Consider the following 24,650-nt stretch of genomic DNA (forward strand, 5'->3'; position numbering starts at 1 on the left):
TCCAGGTACTGGAACTTTGTAAGCAAAGCTGTCCAGTACCTGTCTGCAGTATTTGAGAAGAGGTCTCCTTTGGGCAGTGATATTAATCATACCTCAGTTTGACTGGAAATACATCTTTGATGTATTCTGGGATGACAGCTGTGTTTTCCAGGAAGAAATTCTATTGATCTGCCAAATCATTTTGCCAGAAACAAGTGTGGTCATGTCTCTCTTCCTTATAAACCAGGCCTTCCAAAAAATTTAATAGAAATTCCCTCCAGCCCTTAAGTGCATAAATTTGCTGTTTGTACAATGGAATTTGATCCTATTTCTAATAACCAGTCTTGAAGATCATCCAGGTCTTTCCTATGGGAGTTTTTTCAATCTTTTTTACTTCCCATGCTTTCCAAATTAATGCTATCAGCATATTTCATTGGAATGCTCCTACATTTTGTTCCTAGGTAATTAATGCAAATAGCAAGCTGGCAGTTTTTAGGGATGATATTGGAGGATCCATACTTCCAACTTTGTCCTGCTTGGGGCTCACTCAGGGTAGTCACCAATGTCTCTGTGAGCAAAAATGTCCATGGTCCTGCTGCTTGTTTGGCCAGGATGAAGGTCTGGAAAGCTGAGCAGCCCCTGCCGTAGGGCTGCTCTGCTGGTCCTGCCCTCCCTCATCAGGTCAGTTCTTGTCTAAGCTCAGGTGTTTTGGTGTTTGAAGGAGAAATACTAAATTTTTGCCTCTTCTGCCGAGCAGGTTTGTGCTCACTGCCTCCTGCCCCAGTGGCCAACCTGCCTCTTGCCAGGTTTTCTTTACCAATTCATCATCTCTTCCAGCTTAATAGTCACTGAGGTGGAACAATAGCAAGACTTTATACTGATTTAATCTCAGTAAAATTTTGTAGTCTTTGAACCTGCTTATTGAAATTTACGGTGTAGATAATGTGGTCTCTTCCAATCTTACCAATTGTGTGATTCTGTGGTTTGCCTGACTAGAAAATAACTATGAGGAAGATAATTTGTCTGGTTTAGCATTTGAATGGCTTAGTAAATACAGCCTGCATTTAATTTATATATGTTTGCCTCAGGTCTGATTGTTTTTTCTCCTTGGTGTTTGTTCCAAGTCCTTGTGTGCTTGGAGGCTGGGATTGCTGTTGCCCAGAGCCTTTTCCTCTGGCACTGCTGGAGCTGCAGGGCTCCCAGGGAGTGTGTTCATTCACCTGCACTGTGAGCCTGCCTGGGCTGCAGCTCCTGGGGCCCACGGCTTTGCCATGCAGTGTTCACTGAGCCCACCATCTCGGTCTGACAAGGTGATGTCGTTGTTGTGCCATTGTGTCCTTTGAAACCTTCCAACACAGCTGCTGTTTTCCCTCAGATTCCAACTGGTGCCCCATCCTTCTGCTTTTTTGCTTTTTTTTGAAGTTCACCTGACTTCTGTGCTGTTTGCTTTTAGCAGCAAATAGAAGAGTCTCTTGAACTACAATCAGTGTCGGTGGTTGGTTTTGGACCTTCCATGAAGAAACTCCCCTCAGTTTCCCTTGTCCACCTTCTGCTGTTGAAATCAGTATATCCCATGCACTGTGTAACTCCATTGGACATGGCTGTTTCAATGATTTTTATGAACATTTCAGGGAAAGTATCCTGCAGGTTTTGCCCTTTTCAAATGTAAATGTTTAACCAGTGCTTGCTGAGAGGGAGTACAAGAACACATGCACAAGGCTTACAGTTCTTTTTTTTGTCTTCTTGCAGTGACCTGCTGTCTTCTGAATATCTTGAGAGGCATATCGAGCAAGGTGGGAAGACAGTGGAAGTTAAAGTAAGAATTTCCTTTTTATGTTTCTCTTTTTTAATTTGCTTGGCTTTTGATGTTCATGAAAACTCACATATTTTTGTGAAAGGAGGGATAACTGATTTTTCAAGTGATTTGTTTTACTGTTCTGAGGCAAGCTTCTTGTTTTCTAACTTTCAGCTTTAAACAAGGCAAATACACTCCATTGTCAAATTTATTACATTAATGTTTAAATCAAAATTGTATCCATGAAAAATATATTCATAGCAGTTCTTTTTGCTAGTAAGAATACTTCACTTTTGATATTTATTGAAGAAAATATTTTTGTTTTGGTAGGTAGCATTTTCTCATTGTACCAAACCTCAAGTTTGGTATGTTATGACCTTCTTTGTAAATTTGAGATTAGCAATATTTATTGTATAATATTATTGTATTAAATATCTAATCACAAGTTGTGTGTTTCTTTCTCTGTGTGTTTGTTGGCATAGTGACTACAAGATGCTATTTGTTGCTGTTTTCTTGTGTGAAATGTCCCACAGCCTTTGCAGAAGTGTTTTATTCTTTGCATGCAACATGGGAGATTTTTCTTGCAGACCCTCTGTTTTTTAGGACTTGTTTTGTAGATGTCAGCTATAATTTTTGTATCAATTACTATAGATTACATAGAGTGTTCAGAAATGTATTATATATGGTGCAAAATGGAAACTCTGAATTTGCATATCAGGTAAATGTTAGGTAAAATTTTGTTCAAAGTTTGCATTTTATTAAAAGAAATCCCCCAAATTGTTTCACTAAATCTGAGATAACCTAAATAATTCAAAACAAATGTGTTAATCTCTGCAATGTGAAAGTGGAAATGGAAATGGGCAAAGCAGTCCTTTATCCACTGGATAGCTGAAGATGCAAGTTTCCTTTGGTTTATTCCCTTCTGTCATTTGCAAATAGGAAGTCTGCTCTCCCACTATTATCTAGATAATAGTCTGCATACATTATCAGACTGAGGCAAACACATCCCCGTCCCATTAAATTGTAAAGACTAATTTCTCAGTCAGCTCTGCTCTGCAGTCAAGAAGTCTTGCTTGACTGAGGTTTAGAATATGAGTCAAAGCAGAAATAAAGATAATAGCTGATATTAATAAGAGAAAAAACAACCCATTTTTCTGCATTAAGATATATATGCAAGTTAGTTAAGTTAATCCATCACTGTCACTGAATTGTTCCTGATGAGCAAGCCTTAATCAAGCAAGGAAATGTTTGAAATCAGCAGCCCTTCATATCTAAGTACTGTTTAATTGAAGGGAAAGTGATGGGAGGATCAGGCCTTTCAGAGGAAGGGTCAGAAACTGTTCTCGGCAAAACAGCTGCGAGCCTCAAGGGCCCCAGAGATTATTTCCCCTTGATTTAGGTGCTGATTTAGCCAGGGTCAGGGTGTACCTTCAGGGGTGGCTATCACTGCCTTGCTCAGAATTCTCAAATCTGCCTGAAGCAGAGAACTATCATTGCTGCACTGAGCTTGGTACTTGAGATGAGCTGAATTGGGAGTGAAAGGGGCTGCAAGGACTGCACTACAAAGGAGAGGGCCTGCTGCTCGAGTGCTGAGTTCCCTCCCATGCTGCCCTGTACCATGGGCAGGGATGCAGGGGTGGCTGGGCTGTACAGGTGGGCTCCTCTGCCCCTTCTATTCCACTGCTCCAGCAGTTCTGCAGGCAACAGTCCTGTGGAAGCATGCTAGGAAAGGGGATGTAAGGTCTTTGCTTGTTTTGTTGCATCTGAGTGTGTGGGATTGGCAGGGAGGGAAGCAGCTGCTGTGAAAAATGTCAGAAGAGCCTGGTGGTCACAGTCATGGGAACATTTTCATAAAAGTTCAGATACCAAAAGGTTTTTGGAAAAGTGCAGGCTACTGAGTACACTTTAATACCAGACACTGAGTGAGCCTGATTTCAGTGCTATTGAGCTGTTTAAAAATTAATCTGGTTCCCTCTGACCAGTCAGTATTTTTCAGAGCACCTGTAAGTTCATTTAAGAGCTTTGTTTGTCTGTTGAACAATTTCTGAAAAGACTGGCAGTATCTGTTTGCTTTGGTTTTACATCAAATGTTTTGAAAATCTTATTACAGCTATAAGAAATTTCCATGATATTAATTTATTACCTTTGATTACTGTGGGAATTGTTTACTATAACTGGTAACATAATTATTATGCTGGATTTTAGGGATTGTGCAGATTGGTTAGATACTTATTTAAAAATAGCTAGTGAAAGGGTGCAACTTATGGATAAACCACAAAATATGCTCTCCTTTTTGCTGCATATTCCGAAGCAGAAGCTGAAGAGGTATTTCAGAAAGGAGACAGGTTTCTATCAGTTGCTTCAACGTGCTGCTCTTCACCCTTCTCTGTGCAGTTTATCTTGGGCTGTAGGCAGAGACAGAGGCGGCCTGGCAGCATCTCTCTTGCTGCTTTGGTGGGAGAAGCAGTGACAGAGAGAAAATGTCCATCTGCCATCCCCTGCCAGCTGCAGGCCTGGAGCAAAGCTGCCCATGCAGCAAATGGCCTCCTCTGCTCATGGCCTTCTTACCAGAGGTGTATCTTAAAACCCACACACATTCCCCCTTGCATTTCTCTGGGCAAGAAGATTGCTCAGACACACGAACCATCAGTGCTGCTGTTGTGCATCAGCAGTAGGGGAGAAGGAGGAGCTTTGAGGCACGGTGTGAAGGCAGCTGTACATGCAGCAGTTTGGGAATGTGTCTGGAAAGCGGATCCTGCCTTGGCTCATGTGCAACGTGGAGTTGATAACCACTTTTGCCACTCCTCCCCCTCTCCTTCCCTCCCACTAAAACTTCCTGTGCTGCTGTAAAACACATATGGATCTTCTGCCATTACTGAGGATGCTTCAAAGAGGAGAGGGGGGCAGGGGAAGGGAGAAATGTTTATACCATAAAAAATATCACTTTTTTAGTAGCAAAGGGATTTTTACTGTGAGAAGAGTCTTCAGTTTAACATACCTTTTTATCATAAGAAGATATTACATTACATTTTATTTCTGCGTAATTATTAATACATTAGACCATTGTGAAGGTGAAAGATATTAAAAATGTTTTTGCAGGGTGCCAGCATTTAGCTGCTGCAGAGGAGAGGCTTCTTGTTAATTTGGCACAGTTAGGCAGCACCTAACACATTCTTATTGAACCAGCAGCAGTGTGCAATGCCTAAGAAAAACAGAAGGAGCTAGATGCTCAAGTTATTTCAGTGTTTCCCACCACACCCTCCTTTGCTGTACATCACGTCTCTACTAGGAAAGCAGGAATGTTGGCCTAAATTCCTTCTGGTAGCAAAGAGAATAATCAATTAATAAGAAAGAGAAAAACCCTTCTTGGCATTGCCTTTTCCTGATTGTGTCATTCCAGACCATCCTATGCTCATAGCACATCAATACTCAACCTGTGTATACCTAATGTTGCAATATATCTGTGTGTCCTTTTATCTCTCTTTTCCCCTCTTTTTTGGTTGTCATTCTGTCACTGATGCTGTCAGTGAGATGAAAGGCAAAAAACAGATATAGTGCTGAGTAATTCACATTGCTGGATTTTTCACCCTCAGAAGAAACAACCGATATCTATTCAGTGATATTTTCTCAATAAAATGTTTCATTTTTCATCTTTAGAGTGTGTAGAAATAAATTTTTCTGCTTGTATTTCCCCAAAACAATGGACAGTTCTATGAGTTCTTAGGAAATTGCTTTCTGAAAAAGATTAGGCCGTGAAAATAATTCAGTCAGAAAACTTGCACAGGTAGAGATGTGGTAGATAAATGCCAGAAAATTTTGCTGGTATGTTTGCATATGACTATAGAATAAAGTATATTTCATAGGCAGTCCTAAAGTCTGAAATTCTTGAGTGTGGTTGTGTAAGCACAGCATGTGCATTATGGGCACAAAATTACAGCGAGAGTGCTTACAGCATAAACCCCTGCTTTTTGCTTCATCCTCGCAGCATTTTCCTATGATAGCACTGAACAACATGAATGGAGACATATCAAATGCTAGGCACTGTTTTTTCTTTGTTGTAGCATTAACAGAGGAGCTTTGGCCAGGCTTGTCCTGTGGGTTAGGACTGCCGTGTGGCTGTGTGTCCCAGGATGTGCTGAGCTGTTCTGCTGGGCCCTGCATTGCCCAGACCGTGCCCACTGGGCTTTCTTCAAAGCACCCACAGCCATCCTGTCCAGCTGGGGGTCCCAGCATGGCCCCCTGCTCTGTGGGAGTCCCAGCAGAGGGGCCCCCATTGTGGTTTGGCCAATGGAGGGCTTGGGGCAAATGCATTTTAATGCTGCACAGCAAAGCAGAGCTGTTAGCTTGCAAAAATAGTCATTATGTTGTGTGCATTGACTAGTAGGGTGTGAAAGGTGACTGTTATTGTAGCTTACAGCTATTTTAATGCTTCTTCTCAAGGAGGAAAATTACTGTTCTTCATTGCCTTGCTGTGCTTAAAGCCTTGGCTAGTGTGTGCCATGATGTGTATTTGAAGGGCTCTTGAAATGCCCTTTTTAAGGAAAAATGATGCATAAGGGAGAAAAATATTAAAATCCTGAAAAATCAGAGGAGTCTGGGTACCCTTGATTGCTTTTTCTGTTAAACTTTCTCCTTCAAGTGTGGTCTGCTCAAGCGGTTGTTAAGGTACAGTCCCATGACAGAGGGCAGTGTGTGTCTGTGCACACCTGTGCCTGTGTTTGATGAGACCTTATCCAAGTAGCATTCCAACATTTCCTTGTTATCTCCACAGGTACAAACTGATCATAAGTCTACAATAATTTGTGGTGCAGCCAGATTAAACACTTCACTAGTGAGCAGGTCATTTTAATAATTGACTGCAATGTTTCCAGTCTTATAGCAAGGTGCTTCTAACCATCACCTTCCAGTAAGGGCACTCACTGTCTGAAAAGAATTTCTTATTATTCTTCAGGTTTTGGTAACCAAAGGAGAAGGTGTTTCAGTTGCCAGGGAAGCCTGTATGCTGAACAGGCTTTCCTGTTTGGGATTACATTTTCTCCTGAATAGCAGAGTGCCAGCTGGGCTGGCAGAGGATGGGATGGGAGTGCAGGAAGACTCAGCCCTGGGAGGCTGGAGCCTGGGGTGGTGGGGAGCTCTGCGTGCATCTACCTGGAACTTGCACAACCTGCTGATGAAAACTGAAAAGGAACAAATCATAAATAATGCAGGAATTATATATGCCTGTTTCTGGCAGAGCTTTTTTGCCTACGTCCAGAGACTAGAGAAGCTGTTGTTATCAGAAGAATCATTCTCAGTCTTGTTTGAGAGAAGACTTTGAATAAGGTTTCCTGTAATGTTGGCACATCTCCTCTCTCTTGCACCGTCAACAGAGCTCTCTTGGCCTCATGGCAAGTTACTAGCAAATCTAGGCCAAAATCTACTTTTTAGTGATAGCAGTAAACTAACTGAAGAAGAGCTGATGAGGAGTCTGTGAGTCTGACACAGTTTAGCAGGGGGTTCCTGCTAGGTTATCTTCAGAGTGCTCCCATCAAATGTTTTCATTAATGACTTATGTAAAAAAAAAGTATGTGTATATTAATCAAATTTGCCAACAGTGCAAAACTGAGAAGCATTACAGTGCAGAGAAGAATCAGCTGGAAATCTGACTATCTTTTGACCAATGGAGTAAATAAAAAACCAAATAGAGCAAATGGCAACTTCTTACACTTAGGGACTAATTATAGGTGTTTGCACTGTACAATGAAAGTTCATAAATTGAAAGTTCCACAAGAAGGGAAAGATTAGAGTGTAGTAGTGGAATAGAATGGCAGGATGGAAGCAAACTGATCCCATAGTATACTGGTCAAATTGCTTCCTCTAGGTTTTGACTGGAATTAATGTGTCTTGATGAAGAGTTGACAAAATTTTTAAATTTCTATGTGTTTTCCTTTTTTCCAGTGATGTCATGCTGTCACACTGAGTCAGTAGGCATTGAGAAATATCTCGCTTTCCTGTTGTAGCATTGTTTGAATTCTGGAAGCAAGCCCTTTAGGGTTTAGAAAAATTATATATAATAAATACATTTAGAAAATGTATTGTCCTCTATAGGATACCTGGGTAAGATAATCAGCCCTCATACATAGTGCATTTGCCTGACCTAATGATCCTGCAGGCTGGCACTTTTAATGTACATTTTCAGTAGATTTTTTAATTATGTGATTATCTCCCTGTTATTACTGGCTTACTTTATACATACATTCTGCTACCAAGGAGAAGAAAATGAAAAGTAACAGTTTTCCATATTAGGAGTCATTCCCAGGTCATGGTTTTGAATATACTACACTAGAATGAATCCCAGATCATGATTCATGTGGGATTTTGCAGGTTTAATTATCTTGTCTCCCATTTCTTTGTGACGTAAAAAAAAAAAAAATAAAATTCCTGTGGGTTTAACTAGTCCTGCAGGGGAAAAATGTCAGAAAGTGGAAGTCTTCCAGAGCTTAAAAAATACATTTCACTGTACATGAAAAAGAGTATTTCCGCTGGATGTGGACCCCAGTGAGGCTGGGTGGTTCTGCTGAAGTGGCAAGACAAGCGAGTCATCAGGAGTCACCCCTTGAGTGCTCTGCCTCAGTTTTGTCTTGTTCCAGAAGGAGAACAGCTTGGACTTGCAGAAAAATCTTGTCTGACTTTGTGCACCTCATGAGTTATTTTCCACGAGCTGCAACAACATACATCATCCATAGCCAGAGAGTGGTTGGTAGCAACCAAGTGTTCTGTAATCTCAGACCATACGAGGACTGAGTATGGCTAAGAGAAATTAATTACTGCTATAACATTAAAGAACATCAAATCACTTTGTAGATGTTCTTATTAAAAAAATAAAAGTATATTTTTGGATTTAACCAAATCCCTTTGAGGGGGAATTAAGCCAAGCAAACAGAAGCTGCTGTACTTCTGAAGGAGTGCTTCCATGCAGTGGGCTTTAGCTTGACATCTTTACTTTCTTCATCTTGACTTCTGTAAGTAGCTTTGCCTAGACATGTCTGTTGTTCCCTATGGATACCAAACTGGCACTGTATTATAAACAGTAGGCTAATGTTTCTAGACACAGCCTTAAGCTCTGTGAATTTTCACTTACAGAGAAAGTTCTGTCATTCAGAAATAATGAGCCAATAAGGATATCAGGGTTGTATTGTTTTCTGTTTTCCTCAGAACTTTATGTCCTGCTGACTGATTGGTATCCATGTAGGTGTTGTGTTGTGTTTATAGTAACCTTTAAATCACATTCTTACACCTTGGCTTCAGACTTGGGGTAAGCTGATGAGCTGATGTGGCAGATTAGTGTGCATAGATTACAAGGAATTTTCATACTGTCCCTTAAAATGTTTCCTTCCATTTCCTGGAACAGAAACACAGGAGTGGGGCAAAATGACTATCATTTAAATGACTTGTGTGCCACGACTGAGAGACACTAGCCACTGCTACAAGACCTGTCTTAAAGGCAGCGACAGAGTGGGCAGGAAGAGGTAACCTTTTCTCCTCTGCCTCATCTTAGCCTGGCAGCTGATAATAAAAAATAATTTCCCCTAACACCAAGGTAAGTCAAGGCAAGAGTCTGTTTTCCAAGCAGATGCCAAGGCAGCTTCCAGAGCAGATGGTGTTGCGTTGGCATGAGCTCTCTGTCCTCACCCTGCGGTGTTTTGTGGGGCATCTTCTCTCATAGCCACTGGGCAGTAAACACAGCCCTCATTTGGCCTCTGAGCTGGGAAGCTGGGCTGATATCTTGTGCCATCTGCTGAAGGCTCCTGCTGTGAGTCACTGATGGCAGTTGGAGCGAGTCGCCCGCGTGCAGGATCCTGTCACATACACGTGTGTCTCTGTTTGTTAAGAGTGCTGCCAACAGCCTTTAAACATGGGCATTTTGTGGAGAGGGCTTAGAAGCGGCTGTGCCTTTTCCTAATTTTGGAATCCACATCTCTGATTTCAGAAACTGAAACAGCGTTACAATCTAATGTCCCCGCAGCGTGTCGGCTCTGAGCTATGTGAGCACATGTGAGAGCCATCCTCGTACAAAGGGAGGGCACCCTTCACAATTTCAGAACATTTGGCTTTAAGAAGACTGCAGTCCAGAACTGCTCTGCAAAGAGGTGGTGCCAGGTCCCTGGCGTTGTTACTGAGCTGAGTAGGAGCTGAACTCAGGGCTCAGCACAGCAGGGCCCCTGACAATTGCTGAACTACGTGTCAATTAAAAGGTGTTTTCTCTCATTGCAGTTACACAGGTCAAAGTGCCATTTTGACTCTTCTATTTACTATATAGAAACCCATTCATAACAAGCTGTTTTCTGCCATAGAAGTCAGTGAGCAAGGGTGCATTTTCTTTTCCTTTTGCTGTTGATCGTGCAGCCTTAGTTATGTATTTTTGTAACTGGTGGCCCCACAATGGGTAGCCCTTTAAACAGCTTATCTTTATCTGGCAGCTCATCATTATCTAGCATTCACAGAATGGTGGCTTGAGCCTTAGCTGGCCTTTTGGGAACTTTCTGGTGCAAGGAAAGAGGGAAATATGTTACGAGGATTTGAATTAAACCAGCAATCTCCTTTCCTGTGGATTAAAGAGTGTTAAAATAGGAATATGTAGGAGAAAAGTAAGGTATTAATTTTAAGGTCAGTGCCTTACTGTTGCCTGCATTTTACTGGCCAGCACCTCTCTTAATTGCAGAAAATGGATTACTTGGATATCCAATGTAGAAAGCAGATGAATGTGCCTCCTTATTTTCCTCCCCTGGGAAGGTCACAGTGTCTCTGAGGCGAATAACAAACCCTGCCAGTGTATGGTCAGCAGATGCTTTCTGCACTGTGACTGCAGAGAAGAGGGAGCTGCTGCCATTAATGACTGTCAGGGCTGTTCTTTCGCTTTACTTATTTCACCCTTTATTATGAGTACTGGTTAATGTGTTTTTCACCTCTTTTGTGTCTGCTCAGCAGCTGATGCCTCTCAAAGCAGGGACAAACTATCTTAAAAGATAAAAATGGGGACAGATTTTATTTGCATTGCTGACATCTGTGTCTTACCATTTTTTAGTATCTTTGCCATGCTATGTACCCAACAGGTTGCAAGAAGACTTGTACCGACATGGGCAAAAGGGTTGCATCTGGTTAGAGATGATCTGTAGCAATTCACAGGGTAAATAGCCCTAATTCAGGATTTTGCTAGAATTATCCATCAAGATGAAGGCTATCTTATGAATTGACTACTATAATAATGATTACTTGTTTAAAATGACCCTGGGGTCATTCTGGTTTTTATATTTTTTTTATTTTTTGTAGGATGTTACTACATTTTTATCTCTCCAAATTAATAAACTTGTTAAAAATCTCTATTTTCTGTAATGCCCTCGGACATCACCAGTAGGTTGTCCCTCACGTTGAGAAGGTTCGTGCAGGAAGGATAACTTACTGATCCAAGGAAATGGACAACAGAGTGCCATGAACAATTTGCCTTGCAGGCAAATGGGTGTTGCAGGTTTGTGTCACAGCTGCTGTCACCAGGCTGACCTTGTCTCATAGGAGATGACATTTAGCCTAATTTTCTCCCAGACTCTGGAGTGACCAGGTTCAATTTTAGAGCAGAAGTGGGTGAATGTGCTGCTCAGACTTATGGCTGGCATATGTTGAAGAGCAGTCTGATTTCCTCTCGTCTTACACTGAACCATCCCCCAGTAGCTGGCAAAGACCAGTGTGGAGGTTTGATTTGCTGAGATGGGCAATTATTGCTTTTGAGAGAACAGAGAGAGGCTCTGTTAGCTACAGGAAGCCAATAGCTCTTCACAAAAAACCCTTGATGTTCTGGACTGAACTGTAGTTAGTGCTAATTTCAACTCTTAAGGGAAGCCTTAATTATCATATAGGACCAGAATATTTTTAGGAAAAAAATGAAGATTTTTTTTTTCAGCTTTTGTCTCTTTGCTGAAGATATCAGTAGGTAAGAGAGACAACCCCAGTCCTTCAGGGAGTATTTCCAAGAGCAGAGTAAAAGAAGATAGATATGATGATCATATTTAGTGTTTGGTGGTCTTAGGTCTTTCACGTACTGTGATTTCTCCTCTAACACAGTGCATTTTATGTCACTACCTGCTATCAGACAGGTTTAGTAGATGTCAAACCCAGCACAATTTCAGTCTCAGCACTATAGTGAAACAGCAACAGTAAACTTCTTGCTCAAACTTACATATGCTTGAAAAAACCTGCCCTGTAGAGTGCCTTCATGTGTCCTGACTCTCAGTACAGAACCACAGAATCATAGACTCATTAGGCTTGGGAATTACTTCCAAGTTCTTTAAGTCTAACCTTTGATCAAACACCACCATGCCAACCAAACCACGACACTGAGTGCCCCATCCAGTGGTTTCCTGGACACTTAAATTCTCAGAATTTGTGGCTTTAAGTACCCATACAGGGGTCAAACCCAGAACCTTGGTGTTATTAGCACCATGCTCTAACCACCTCAGATAATTGCATGCATCAAGTACTTGGAAAAAACTATCTTCATTTAAAGAAGTGAAAATAATTTTTTTAGCTGAATTTTATTAACTAGCTTGCAGTGACTTATGTTATAATGATAGGAACATAAGTACATAAATAAAAAATATCTCCTGGATGTTAGCATATAGAAAGGAATGTTTTGTAGTGATAAGAACTGATGCCTGAGACTGAGATCAGAGTTGTGTTTCTATCTCCACCAGAATTACCATGAGCTCTAGTAGATTGTTGAGTTTAACTGATTTGACTAAATAGAGTAGAATTTGCGTATCTCAATTGTATTTTTCCCAGACAAGAATTTAGAGCTGTTTTTGTTATACTTTTATTTTCTAGATCTGTATGCATAATTTTTCCCATGGCTTTATTACAGAATAAATTAATTTGGAGGTACTGTCATGGGACATTTATTTGATTCTCATTTGAAAGATCAAAACACACTTTTGAGCCACAGTCTGGATTCTTAGTGTGAAAAAATGTTCCTCCTGTTTGAAAAGACATGGTTTTGCAAACTAATGGAGCCTGAGATTCTATTTCTGGTACATATTAACTACATTTTCTGAGAACAAACCAATTTGTGTAATTACTCTAAATTCCTTCCACAGCTAGAAGCCTGTACAACTCCCTACTGATAGTCTTTTCACTGTTATTTCCATATACATGCACTTATTCCAGTTATGTCTTTTACAGGAATACTACTTCAAGAATTCTCTTTAGAGAGTATTTTATTTCTCATAAGGTTTTAGATCATCCATATAGTTTGATTTTTAGCTTTGTTATTTGCTAACTGGAGTCTCTCTTTGTTTACTTCTTATTCATGTATTCCAAACGGACCTGAAAGCCTTGAGCAGTTCCATGATCCTGTAGTGGGGGACACCCTACTGACTAAAAGAAAGAAAATCCCAAGTCAAGAGAGCTTAAAGTAGCTAAGATATAGGAAGTAAATAGGTGTAGAAAAAGAGGATAAAATGGAGAAAATGAGCGAAGATTTCAGGAAAGACAAGGAAGGATATAGTCTGAAATCAAATTAACTTAGGATATTGGTGGCTAAAATGTACATGAGTGCAAAGCAGAAATTGAAACAATCTCCTTTTCACTGATACTTGATCTGTGTCCCAAGTTCTGGATTGTCATAAGAAATGCTGTCCCAGGGGAGATGGGTCCTACAGCTGCTGTCAGACACTCCCAATGTGGGACAAGGAGTCAAACACGACCTGTGTGGCACCAGCTTCCCCTCAGACACCTGAGCAGAGCGGGGCCCATGGTGGGCAGCACGGTGGGCACTCTGCAGGTCAGTGTGGTGAAGGACTCCTCTGACCAGGCTGAGACCAAGGCTGTTTCCCTGTGGGCAGCTGTGCAGACTCCTGTGCTCTCTTTAGGGGCGCACCTCAAACCAGAGGCACCCACGCATTGTAGCTGCTTTCAACAATGGTTTCACATCTTGTAGAAAACAGAACAAGGTCTCCTGATCAGAACTACCAACATAGCCTACATATTTTCTCACCTATAGCCTGATCTGGATTATTTTTTTTTTTTTTTTGTATTTGAAAAATAAAATCAAAAAGCATTTAATGTCCGATGCCTAAAATGACTGTGCTATGCATCATGTAAGTGACTACTGGCTTCTGAAACAGCTGTAATTGTAATGCCTTTCCCTCCCTCTGGTAAATGGACATAGATATTCACAGGGCTGGGTACATTACGCTAGGTAGATTATTCATTCATTTGCTGGAGGAAGTATTTTCAAATAAATGCTATTAAAAAAGAAAAGGACTGAAAATCTCCTTCATAGTCCTTTAACCAGTGTCAATGCATTACAGCATAGCTGAATTTGGTGAGACACTAATAGGTAAGCTATTCTGAAGAGTAGATGTCAGTGAGAATTTAAGGGATGTTTGAATTGTTTTTCTAATTTTGCATACAAATATTGCTATTGTGCAATACTGAATAAATTTATCGCATGTGTAGTAGGGCTTATCAGTGAAAGCCGTACTACAGAGAAACCGGGGGGGATTTTTTGAGTAGAGTCAGCTGGATTTTATTAGAAAGATATACATTTTATTTGCAGAAGAGGAGAGGCAAACATTCATTTTCATTGTATTCCTTTACTACTTAGTTATTCTTAGTTTCCATTAGCTTTGGAGTGCTAGTGACTACTTCTGCTTTGGTCTTTTTTCCAATCAAGCATTATTATTATTTTGTTAGCATACCTTTCTACTTAGAAGAAGGAAATTGCCTTACCCTCAGAGCAGAGTTCATCCTGTCTGATGTAGTCATGTGCAGAGCAGATGTGGAGTCTGAGCCCCCTACTGCCAACTCTTTTCCTAGTCAGTGAAGAAGGATGAGCACTTCTGGAGTAATTTGTCTCTGAAATTCACCTCAGGATGTCAGGGATTTCACACTGAAATTGTGAAATACACCATTTGGTGTACAGGGTCAAGATGATGGTGTTTGTCTAAGTACCAAACCAAGGCTCAAAGAAGATGGGATGAACTCCTACATGAGTGATAGTCAGTTCTTGGTGCCATGTCAATGGCTTGGGGAAGTGTTTATGGAAAAGCAGTGTTTGACGGGATGAAGTGTGATGCTGTGGAATGTCCCATGGATTTACAGTGTCAATTTCCAATTTCAGGGAGGAGAACATTGCTATTATCAGGGAAAAATTCGAGGAAATTCTGTATCATTTGTTGCCTTGTCAACATGCCATGGATTACAGTAAGTCTGCTGTTTTGTTTTTACTGATTTTTGTTTATCACTCTTTTAAGCCAAATCAAGTTATTTATAGTAAAATAATGCATGAATATAGTAAAACAAGTGCTGTCTATTTTCCTACCACTTTGTCACCAATATTAAGTAATCAAAAATCTTCAGAATTTACTTTTTTTTTCTAAATTCAGGATTAATGGCAGTTGCCAGGTATTGTTTTAAGATAATTTATTATAGGGATGGCAGTGTAGAAGTAGCTGAAAACGTCCTATTCTACAAAAATAAAAACAATGCCAATGAATTATTTGGAAGTTGTATTCTTTTCTTGTTGCTATAATGATGTATACTGTATTTCTTTTCTAGTATCTTTACAAAGGAAATGTCACTTTAGAATTCATCTTGCATTTTCCATTTTTGTTAACAGAATTTCTGGCCTTAAGCTGTGTGTATGGGGTAATACCTTGCATATAGTAAAATCTTGAAAAATCTAGAAGAAAATGTATGGGGGTGCAAAAATTTTTCTTTGAAGTACATAATTTTACTTACAAATAAATCCTCTGTCAAGTGACGGTTACATGAAGCTGTGTTTGGATTGTACAGCTTTTGGACCTGTTGACTTTTGGCACTATTGAATGATGCTAGTCAGGTGTTCAGATCAACCTAGTGCCTGTCACACCTGGGAATTACAGGATCTCAGCACCACTATTACTGACATCAGCTTGAAAAGGCATGGCACCAAGTGAGCCTGTGTGGAGTTCACCTCAGCTTTACCTTTTTCTGTGGAAGCAGGGTTTAGCTGATGGAAATCTTCTTCAGCCTGTTGTCTATCTGCAATTATTCTGTAGTTCTGGTGTCAGTCATATAAGTACTTTTATTTGAGTGGTGTCTTTCTTTTATAGTTGCACATTCTTTGTTAGGAAGGGGAGAATGCCTGCAGAAAACTTGTCATCCTTGCACTTGTCTGATTTACAGCTGTGCAGCTCAAGAAACTTGAGCCCAGTTTGAACCACGGACAGTGAGCCTAAAAATAGTATCTTCCTAATGCATCCTGAGGCACTGCCTGGCTTCCATTAGCAGGGTTCCATTAGGTCTTGGCCCCTGCTAACTCCTAGGAGAAAAGGCAGGAACAAAGGAGAGCCTACATATGTCTTTTCCTGCCCTCTTTCTGTGAGTTTATGCTTAAAACTGACTCTTCTGCTGCTCTGTGTTCTTCCATGGCCTGATATCCAAATTGGTCCCTTCTAAGTTACATGATAGATGATGCATTTTTTTCGTTGTATAATTCAGCTCTCTCTTGAAAGATATCTCTCTGTCTCCTCTCCCCATCTCCCCTCCATTTTTTCCCCTGATACAATAAAGTTTGAGCTCAGTTCTTTGACACAAGCTTACTCTAATCAGGCTGGTATTTCAAACATCCACTACAAGAAAGTAATGTTTCCTGAGCTGTATTAAACTCACATTCTCTGCCACTGCATTTCCATCATTGCAACTAGCTCCTACACAGCTGATTTTAAGTGATAAGTAATTACTAGAAGCTCACACTGGCAATCAGAGCTCCTTAGCTTCAGCCCCACTTTGGAATATCTTGCTGGAATAAGGGTAGCTGGGCAGAGTTGTCTTCTGCAAGGTCTGGGCAGGAGCTTTGCTTTCATGAATTTTAGGAAGCACACAAGACAAAACAGATGCCTTTAAGAGAATAACAAGCTTCATATTTCTAAAGGTCATGCCAGTCTCCTCTTTTGCATGTTAGTACCTCTAGATCTCAGCCAGTAACAGCAGAATTATTCATACAGGTGAAAAAATGTTGAGGTTTTTTAATAATGAGTTCTTATTTTAGTAATGTCTGCTTTGTATCCTTCCTTTTATGAATTAAATCGATCACATCCGGCTGACAGAACACCTGAAATTATGGATGTCTTCTTACTCACTTGGCTAATGACAAAAGTATCTCTGCCACCTTAACTTCGAGCAAGCCGTTTTGCTTGGATTTTTGTTTTGTTTGTTTTCCGGGGATGCTCGGTAAGCCCGGTTTCCCGTGGTTGGCCCAAGCCAGGCCGAGCGCCGAGCGGGTGTCAGCGCGCTGCGCTGAGCGCGGCTCGGCCGGGATCGTGCTGCCGCCTGGTGGTGAACGCAGGAACTGCGGCCCCTGCTGTGAGTGCCGCTGCCACGGCGACGAACGGGATTGTCTGAGGAACACACATCATCAAAATGCAGGCTTCTGAAATGTTTGCTTTCTCTGTAACACACCCATGAGCGTGCGGTTTACTCAGAGCGCACTAGGTCTATGGTAGCTGGTGGGGAAAGAGCCATGGATGCTTTGAGTGGGCAGGCAGGTCTGTAAGTCAGCTGTGACTATTATTCTTGTCGCTGCTGAGTGACTTGGTCAGAGGTCGGTGCTGCTGGGAGCAGCAGACTCATGAGAAGCTCTTTGCTGACAGCGCTTCAGCTTGCAGACCCTGCTCATCTAAAGTTGCAAACAGAGGAAAGGAAATTTAGACTGGTAAAGAGCTACAGGATCTTCCCCAATCTCATCTCATTTCCAAGCAAAGAAGCTCCAGCAGATGCTAGAATATTTTGCTTAAATTGTATAGACAGTATTTATTTCTAAAGAATAGGCATGTGTAATTTCACAGGTGAAGCAGCTTTACATTGTAGTTATGCTCATACTTGACATATGTTATACAGTCAGTAACCCAGGTTACTTCTGTGAATGTCAATTTTGCTGATAAAAAAGCTGCATAAAAAAAAAAAAAGAAAAGGATTTGCTTTTGTTGCTTGTAATTCCTGTTTGTTTTGGGGGTTTTTAACAGTAACGTAAGTAAATAAATAATCTCACTTTCATGCTGTTGTTGTTATGTGCTATGTGCCAAATTTGAATTTACAGCTCATATTTAGGGCCAAGCTTAAACACCTTAGTAGTGACCTTTTGAAAGACACATGCTAATACAACCTAATCCTACCCATGTGTGTATGCCCCTGCAGTAAAGAAAAAGTTACTTAAAAATATTCTGGTTTGGTTGAAGATCAGAATGTATTGATATAAGAAATAACATTTGCTTTTCTGCTCTTATGGAGTAATATTTGTATCAACACATTCTTTATATGAAATGCTGGGGAAAGACTTAATAAAAAACTCATTAAAACCTAAGCATATTAAATTCCATTCAATATCATTTTTAATTGGAGAAAGCTATGCATATGCTCCAAATATGTGTTCCTAAAGACAGGTCCCTTATTTATCTGTTGCAGATAAATATATCCTGCGTTGGAGTGGGGGCTTTGAACTGGATTTTCAGTTGGTTAAATTAGTCCATTTTGTGTTTATGAGTGTTGTAGAAGAAAGAAGAGTCTGCTCACCACAGGAGAAAATCTTTCTTTCTAAAATGAATAAACAAAAAGATTGATCCAGAATTGCATTCAGTTCCTGAAACCATTTTAAACTCTTCCTTCCCCAAATATTAAAATTTTTAAAGTATATTAACTTTAAGAAGTTACTTCCATGTCGCACTAGTGTTTCTTTATTAAATCTGTATTTACATTTCCTGCTCTTGACAGTGGGATGTTCTATGATGGAAATCATACTTACCTTATTGAACCAGATGAAAACTACACTTCAGATGTAAGTAGAATTTACAGTAGTCCTGCTGTGTTTTTTTGAGTAGTCATCATGGGTGCAGGGTAGGCATAAGGCTGTGGGACCAAAGGATCCCCCCTCATTCCCAGTTCATCTACCTCAAATGTGAGACTCCATCTTCACAGACAAAGGCAGACCTGCAAAAATTAGACATTAGTGATGTGTCTGTATGTGTGTGCTCTGTAGCTCTTGGCAGTAGAGCACTGCAGCACTAGGGGAGGGTCCCTTGGAGCCTGTGAGTGCCCAGTGCCCTTCCCTGGCACTTGCTGCTCTGGGTTTGTTATATCACTCTCCCCCTGGTTCTTCCTTGACTCCAGTTCAGCAACTCCTGGGACTTTCATTGTCTCTCCCTGAGCAGCTCTGGGAGCCCAGTTTAGGCCTAGCTCTGTGTGCTCAGCCTCTGTGTTTGAGGTACTCAGATATGAAAGGCGATTAAATGTGGCATTAGCAATAACATTGCAGCTGGGAAAAGAAGAATGTAGAGTAATGGTGCTTTGCAACTTGCATGTTCTCTGGGGTGTGCGTTGGGTGACAAGAACCTTTGGAATTGTCTGTTTAATGCTCATGAGATGGATTAATTTTTCCTGATGTAATATGGACAATTATTTACTATTTCAGGATGACTTCCATTTCCACTCTGTTTACAAATCCAAGTTGTTTGAATTTCCTTCAGTCGACCTGCCATCTGGTATGATTTTTTAGTATTCATCACTTACTGAGTGTTTTATTCTAAGGCCAAATTTTTTGATTATATTTGATAGATCATCTTCTAAGAGTATATTGTTTTGTTATATATACACCTTCTTTTACCCAAATAAATAAAAAAAAAAACAAACACACACTGAAAAAAATCCATTTTGAAACAGTGAAAGCGCAGGAAAAGAATCTGAAGTGATGAAAAAATCCTGAATCTAATGAATTAAATCTCTCCTAGACCTTCACATTGTGATATGTGTTTCTCTTAACAGGTCATGTGGTCTGTGGTGTGAATTATGTGCTGGTAGCTGTAGAGAGGAAAGGGCTGAGGTAGCCTAGAGGTGATGAAAATTAACACCACCTTGATGGTGGTTGATAACTCTTCATGGGTTTTTCTGGTTTTGAGATACAGGGTGAGTACCATGGAGTGAGCATAAGCCTGGGAGACAAGAAATTGCCCAGTGTCGTTTCTGCTCAGTGACTCTGATCTCCACTTCCATCAGCATCTTTCACAGTGCTGGCAATGATGAGGGCCATGCGTTTCAGTACAGATGAATTTGGAGGCAGAAGTGGTTTCAAGTGCTTGTAGTGATGAATGCCCATATTGTGTGTGGAGGGAGAAAGGTTTTCTAAAAAAAAATGGGTTTTCATCTGAGAGGCTGGCTTGTGAATTGAAGCTGAAATTGCAGTATTTGTGACATCTCCCCATTCTGTCAAGGATTTGTTACAGATGTGTTTTCCTGCCCTACAATGCATATCCTAGATAAACTGTCCTTTGTAGACACTGACATTTTGGTAGAAACCACTTCAGTCTGACTTTTTCAGGAGAGTTACAGATGTTTGGTTATCTTGTTACAAACTATTTGTCCTATGGCAGCATTTGGATCTGAGATCTTGAGGTGCTGAGTGCTGTGCGCAGATGGGCCCATCCCTGGAGCGCAGTTTGTGCAGGTTTGCCAGTTGTTAAGCAAAGCGGAATCATTCAGGGAGCTAATGAGAAAAGAAGGGGGAAAAAAGGAACTTGCCACAATCTGGTTGCCTTAATTTCAGTTCTGAAGAAGGAATCTGAATCCAAACAAAGCCACTGTCCCAGCTTGGTGGCTCCTCTCCTGGGATGATGATTGCCCAGGCAAGGCAGAGGCAATGTTGGGATGGAGGGACATGAGCACAAAAAGCTCATGACTTTTGTGCAAGGCAGTGACTTCTGTGTCACAAAACTTCCTCTGTACCTGCACCTTACACGCGTACCGTGCTTGCTCCCTGTGCTGGCAGAGATGATAGTGTAATGAGAGCAATTTATTGAACATAAGGCTGAATAATAGAGTGCATCATTTATCACATTTTCTTGACTCAAAAGATTGGAAATAATGCAGCCAATGCTGAGTTTAAAATAAATCTTCTATCTCAGGTTGTTAAACTAAGACACTGCTAGTGTTGGTTTATCTATAAGCTGTTTAATAAGATTTCCTAATAGTGAATTTTATGTTTTCAAGATTATGGAATAAAATTGTTTTCTGCTTTTAAAATTATGAAAGGGATTAATTGCAAATAAATGCCCCAGTTTCACCTCCACCAGAGCTTCTTGATTTTTGAAAAACTGTCGAACTAGGGATTCATGGTCTTGTTTTGTTTATTTGTTTTCCCACAAAAATCCAGACATGCTTGTAAAGTTTTGATTTTACTACAGATAACAAATAAATAGTTGCTGGCTTTGCTGTACAAAGCCCAGAACGTGACATAATGGAACATGTTGCCATCTAGATTGAATTAGAATCACAGGATTGTAGAAAAGGTTAAAAAGGAAATTCAGTTGCAGAGTGCTAGTCTTCTCAGTTATGCAAGTATTTGTAATGTGGATGAGAGGTACAGGTGCTAATCTTCCATCATTTTATGTTTAGGGTCCCATGTGTGGAGAAATGGACTCTAATTCATAGTCTACTCTCCCACATGCTCATACTTGTTTTTGTAAAATTGTTTGAAAAGGTGTTTCTGATGTTTGTAGTGAAAATTACAGTACATGTATAATATTATACCCTCATTAGGAGACCCACAATTTTTCTTTGTGTGTAATTATTCAATTTATTTCTGCCTGTAAGTCATCCTCCATGCACAGTCACAGCTCCAGAGGATGAGAGCTCCATCAGTATCTCTGCTTCTTCCCTGCCAGTCTGGAGAGGTCAGACTGCTGTCTTGACTTGACTTTTTTTCTTTAATTAACTTTTACAGTTAATTGCTACTAGTATTGTTGTGATTGATTTTTTTAAAGTACTACAACAAAATTATTATTAGCAGTAGCAAGCGCTATGCTGGCATATATCATCATAGCTACTCTCATAATTTATCAATTTGACTGGCCTAAGGAGATTTTTCCTGAAGTCAAGATTTTTCTCTTATCTTTAGAAATGTGTGTAAGGTGAGATTTCCACTCAGCATTTCCACTGCATTAGGAATGAACTGGATAGATCACCAGCTTCAATACTGGTGTTAGAAAGGGAAAAAATTTCAAGTGGTAGGGATTACTCAGTATCAGCAATAGTAAAAGCACACACTATTCTATCCCAGTTAAATAGCAATGTACTTTATACATTCTTTTGCTCCCTGGGTATTAAGAAAAACCCCACAAGCTGTTGCAGAAAAGAATTTATCTTACTGTACTTTGGAATGGTCTGAGGAATAATGAGAATTTTAAATAAGGAAGCTTGGGCAGATGACTTGGCACACTTAGAGCATTTGACCTTATATTTACCAGACTGTTTTTTCTCACAATCTCTGTTGAGATCTACAATGCCCTGGCATGGTTTTAGATAACAATATGTTATCAAAGGTGCTGTTTTTCAAATAATACATAACAGATGTCATTTTCTTTTGGGATCACTTGAAAAATATGTAGATACAACACTTAAGAACATGATTTTGTGGGACTTGGCAGTATTAGATTTATGGTTGGACTTGATTTTAGCAATCTTTTTCCAATCAAGATGATCCTATGATTTTATGAATCTTCATTACATTTTTTTGTGGAAATATATTTCCCATCAAAATATCTGCTAGTATCTCTCAACTATCAACATTCCCTGTGATTTTGCTGGTTGTGTTCTTTTGCCTGAGGGTCTTTGGCTGGAAATGCAACCTGTGTGCATTTATCCATCTTGTGAGTTATAAGGCAGCGTTAGTGTGTGTTAATGGTAATGGCTGCATCATTTCCCTTAGAGATGACTGACTTCTGATTGTGAGTGAAATAAGCACTGATAAAGTTATCTGAGAATCGATATATATACTGTAAATTATTATTTTATTGACTGAAAAGTGTTATTTTTACCAGGGTCATTAAGCATGTTATAAAATCAAAAATGACAGGTTGAGATCCAGTTTTGTGTCACTAGAACAGAGTCTAAACTAATTAACATACATAAGCATAAACATACATAAGCATAAATTAACATACAAAGCATAATCAAAAACATTGTAAAAAGGTTTCCAAGATCTAGTTTCTCATCACTGAAAGCTCAAGAGTCTGCAGGTCTTTAAGCAATAAATAAGGAGCTTGGGTGTGATTGAATTTATCCTTGGTCTTTTTTCTAAAGAATGTCCTCAAGTGCATTGGTGTAACCATGAAAACATTTTAAAGCAGAGAGCCTGTGATTGTCTAGGTTGCTCTGTGAAAAGGTATCTGCAAACCTCACATACCAAAATGACACCATAATCCCTCATTTACCCAAAACAATACCAGTTGCTCATGCTTTGTTTTCCTGGTTTGCCTTATTAGTAATTTGCCACTTTTGGTTAAAATTATCCCTTGGGCCTGGCAATATCTTGTCAGATGGGCAACTCAGCTTTGTGTTTTAAGATTTTGCTGATATGGCAGCCCTGTCAAGTTCCTATCAGCATGTTTTTAATCCTATTTTTGAACCTCATGCAGAAATTGTACAATTAATGTACAACAGGAAGTGAAGCTGTGTGAAACTTGCCTGTCTCACCAGCAAAACTGAACTGCTCAGGAATTTGTAAAACAAGCAGAAGTTGTGTACAAAGATATGTGAACTGGAAGTTCCTTAATTTACACAGCTCCATCAATCCTACAGCGCTGTAGGGGTGTCCTATAAACACTATAGGACTATTTACTTCTCTGCAGGACTGGTAAAATCACTGAAAAACTGAAAGAAGTTTTCAGTTCCTTGAAAATGAAAGCATGTCCAAAGCTACAGAAAGCACAAAAGAGGGAAAGCAGTGAAAGGAGAAACATTATTACAAACTAAGAAACTGTGAATTTGCATGAATCAAAAAGATCTTCTTGGGGTTATGCAAATAGGAAACACATTTATACAAGATAAGGAAAGAGCTGTATTTTATATAGAGAAAAGAGAGGCAGGGACCATGAATCTAAATTTAAAGATGGAAAATTACTTCTTGGACATTTGAAAGGGCAAGAGCAAGTGTTATCTTCTGCTTAGCTTATGATGTGTCCTTTTCCATGAGAGACTACTAATAGATTTGGTGAAAAGGATTTGGCAAAAGAATAAACTACTTGATGCTTATGATTAGAGATTTAAGAAGTTAAGGACACAGAGGGATTAGCAGAGAGGAATATTGTGTTGGCAAGTGAGCATTGCCAAAATCTTCCAAGGTTTGTCCCAACTCTGACATATTTTGCTTTGTGAATATAATCATCTTAAAGCATTAATTCTGCCTTCCACGCTCTTCTTATTAATTTAGGTAGCTGTTGCAAGAGCTCTGTGAATGTCTGCTGAATTCCTGAAAATGTGATTCACTCCATGGAAGCACTATGCTAATAATATTTCATGCCCAGTATTGGTGAAGTTTTGGCATAGAACATCTGCTGTGCTTTCTGAAGCGTGACACCCACAGATCATCTGTTTCAACAGATCCAGATTATCACTAGTAGAGTTTTTAATAAGAGCCCTGTTACTGGGAAGCATCTGTAGTCTTGCCTCCCTTCTAGCTGGAAACTTGAAAAAATGAGTTGTTGCTGCATCTGAAGTGCTGAAGAATGCCATACTACTGTCATGTTGCATCAGGGTCACTAATTGCTGGGCTATATTTTTGTAAATATTCCATGTATTTGTCTGTGTTTTCTGCTTAGAATTCTGGCAGACGAATAGCACATCACAGAATTTTGTTGTAAGGCCAAGACACAAAAGAAGGAAAAGGCAGGTATGTGCCAATATGCTTGTTTATAAGGAACGTGCCGTCAAGTTTGTTTCATGTCTGCTGAGTTAATTTGTCCAGATGGAGTCCTGCTGCTCCTGCTGGTTTGGCATGAGATCTCTATATCAATACAGCTAATACAAAAAGAGCTATCTA

At 40.0% G+C, this 24,650-nt stretch overlaps 1 protein-coding gene across 3 annotated transcripts in view; it reads left to right on the forward strand.

Annotated features, from left to right (window-relative positions):
• The first annotated feature begins 14,930 nt into the window (after positions 1–14,930).
• Positions 14,931–24,650, forward strand: part of ADAM22 (ADAM metallopeptidase domain 22) — a 58,572-nt gene continuing 48,852 nt past the window's right edge. For all 3 annotated transcript variants that reach the window (XM_054273724.1, XM_054273722.1, XM_054273723.1), the window contains exons 1-4: positions 14,931–15,007; positions 18,554–18,617; positions 19,251–19,320; positions 24,430–24,500. In XM_054273724.1, the coding sequence (XP_054129699.1) occupies positions 18,558–18,617; positions 19,251–19,320; positions 24,430–24,500 (201 nt within the window). In that variant the 5' untranslated portion in view covers positions 14,931–15,007; positions 18,554–18,557. The remainder of the gene's footprint in view (positions 15,008–18,553; positions 18,618–19,250; positions 19,321–24,429; positions 24,501–24,650) is intronic.

The sequence above is a fragment of the Melozone crissalis genome, unplaced genomic scaffold (assembly GCF_028551555.1).
Source record: "Melozone crissalis strain CALT ecotype California unplaced genomic scaffold, PUWL_Pcris_2 ptg000016l_1, whole genome shotgun sequence".
Taxonomy (NCBI): domain Eukaryota; kingdom Metazoa; phylum Chordata; class Aves; order Passeriformes; family Passerellidae; genus Melozone; species Melozone crissalis.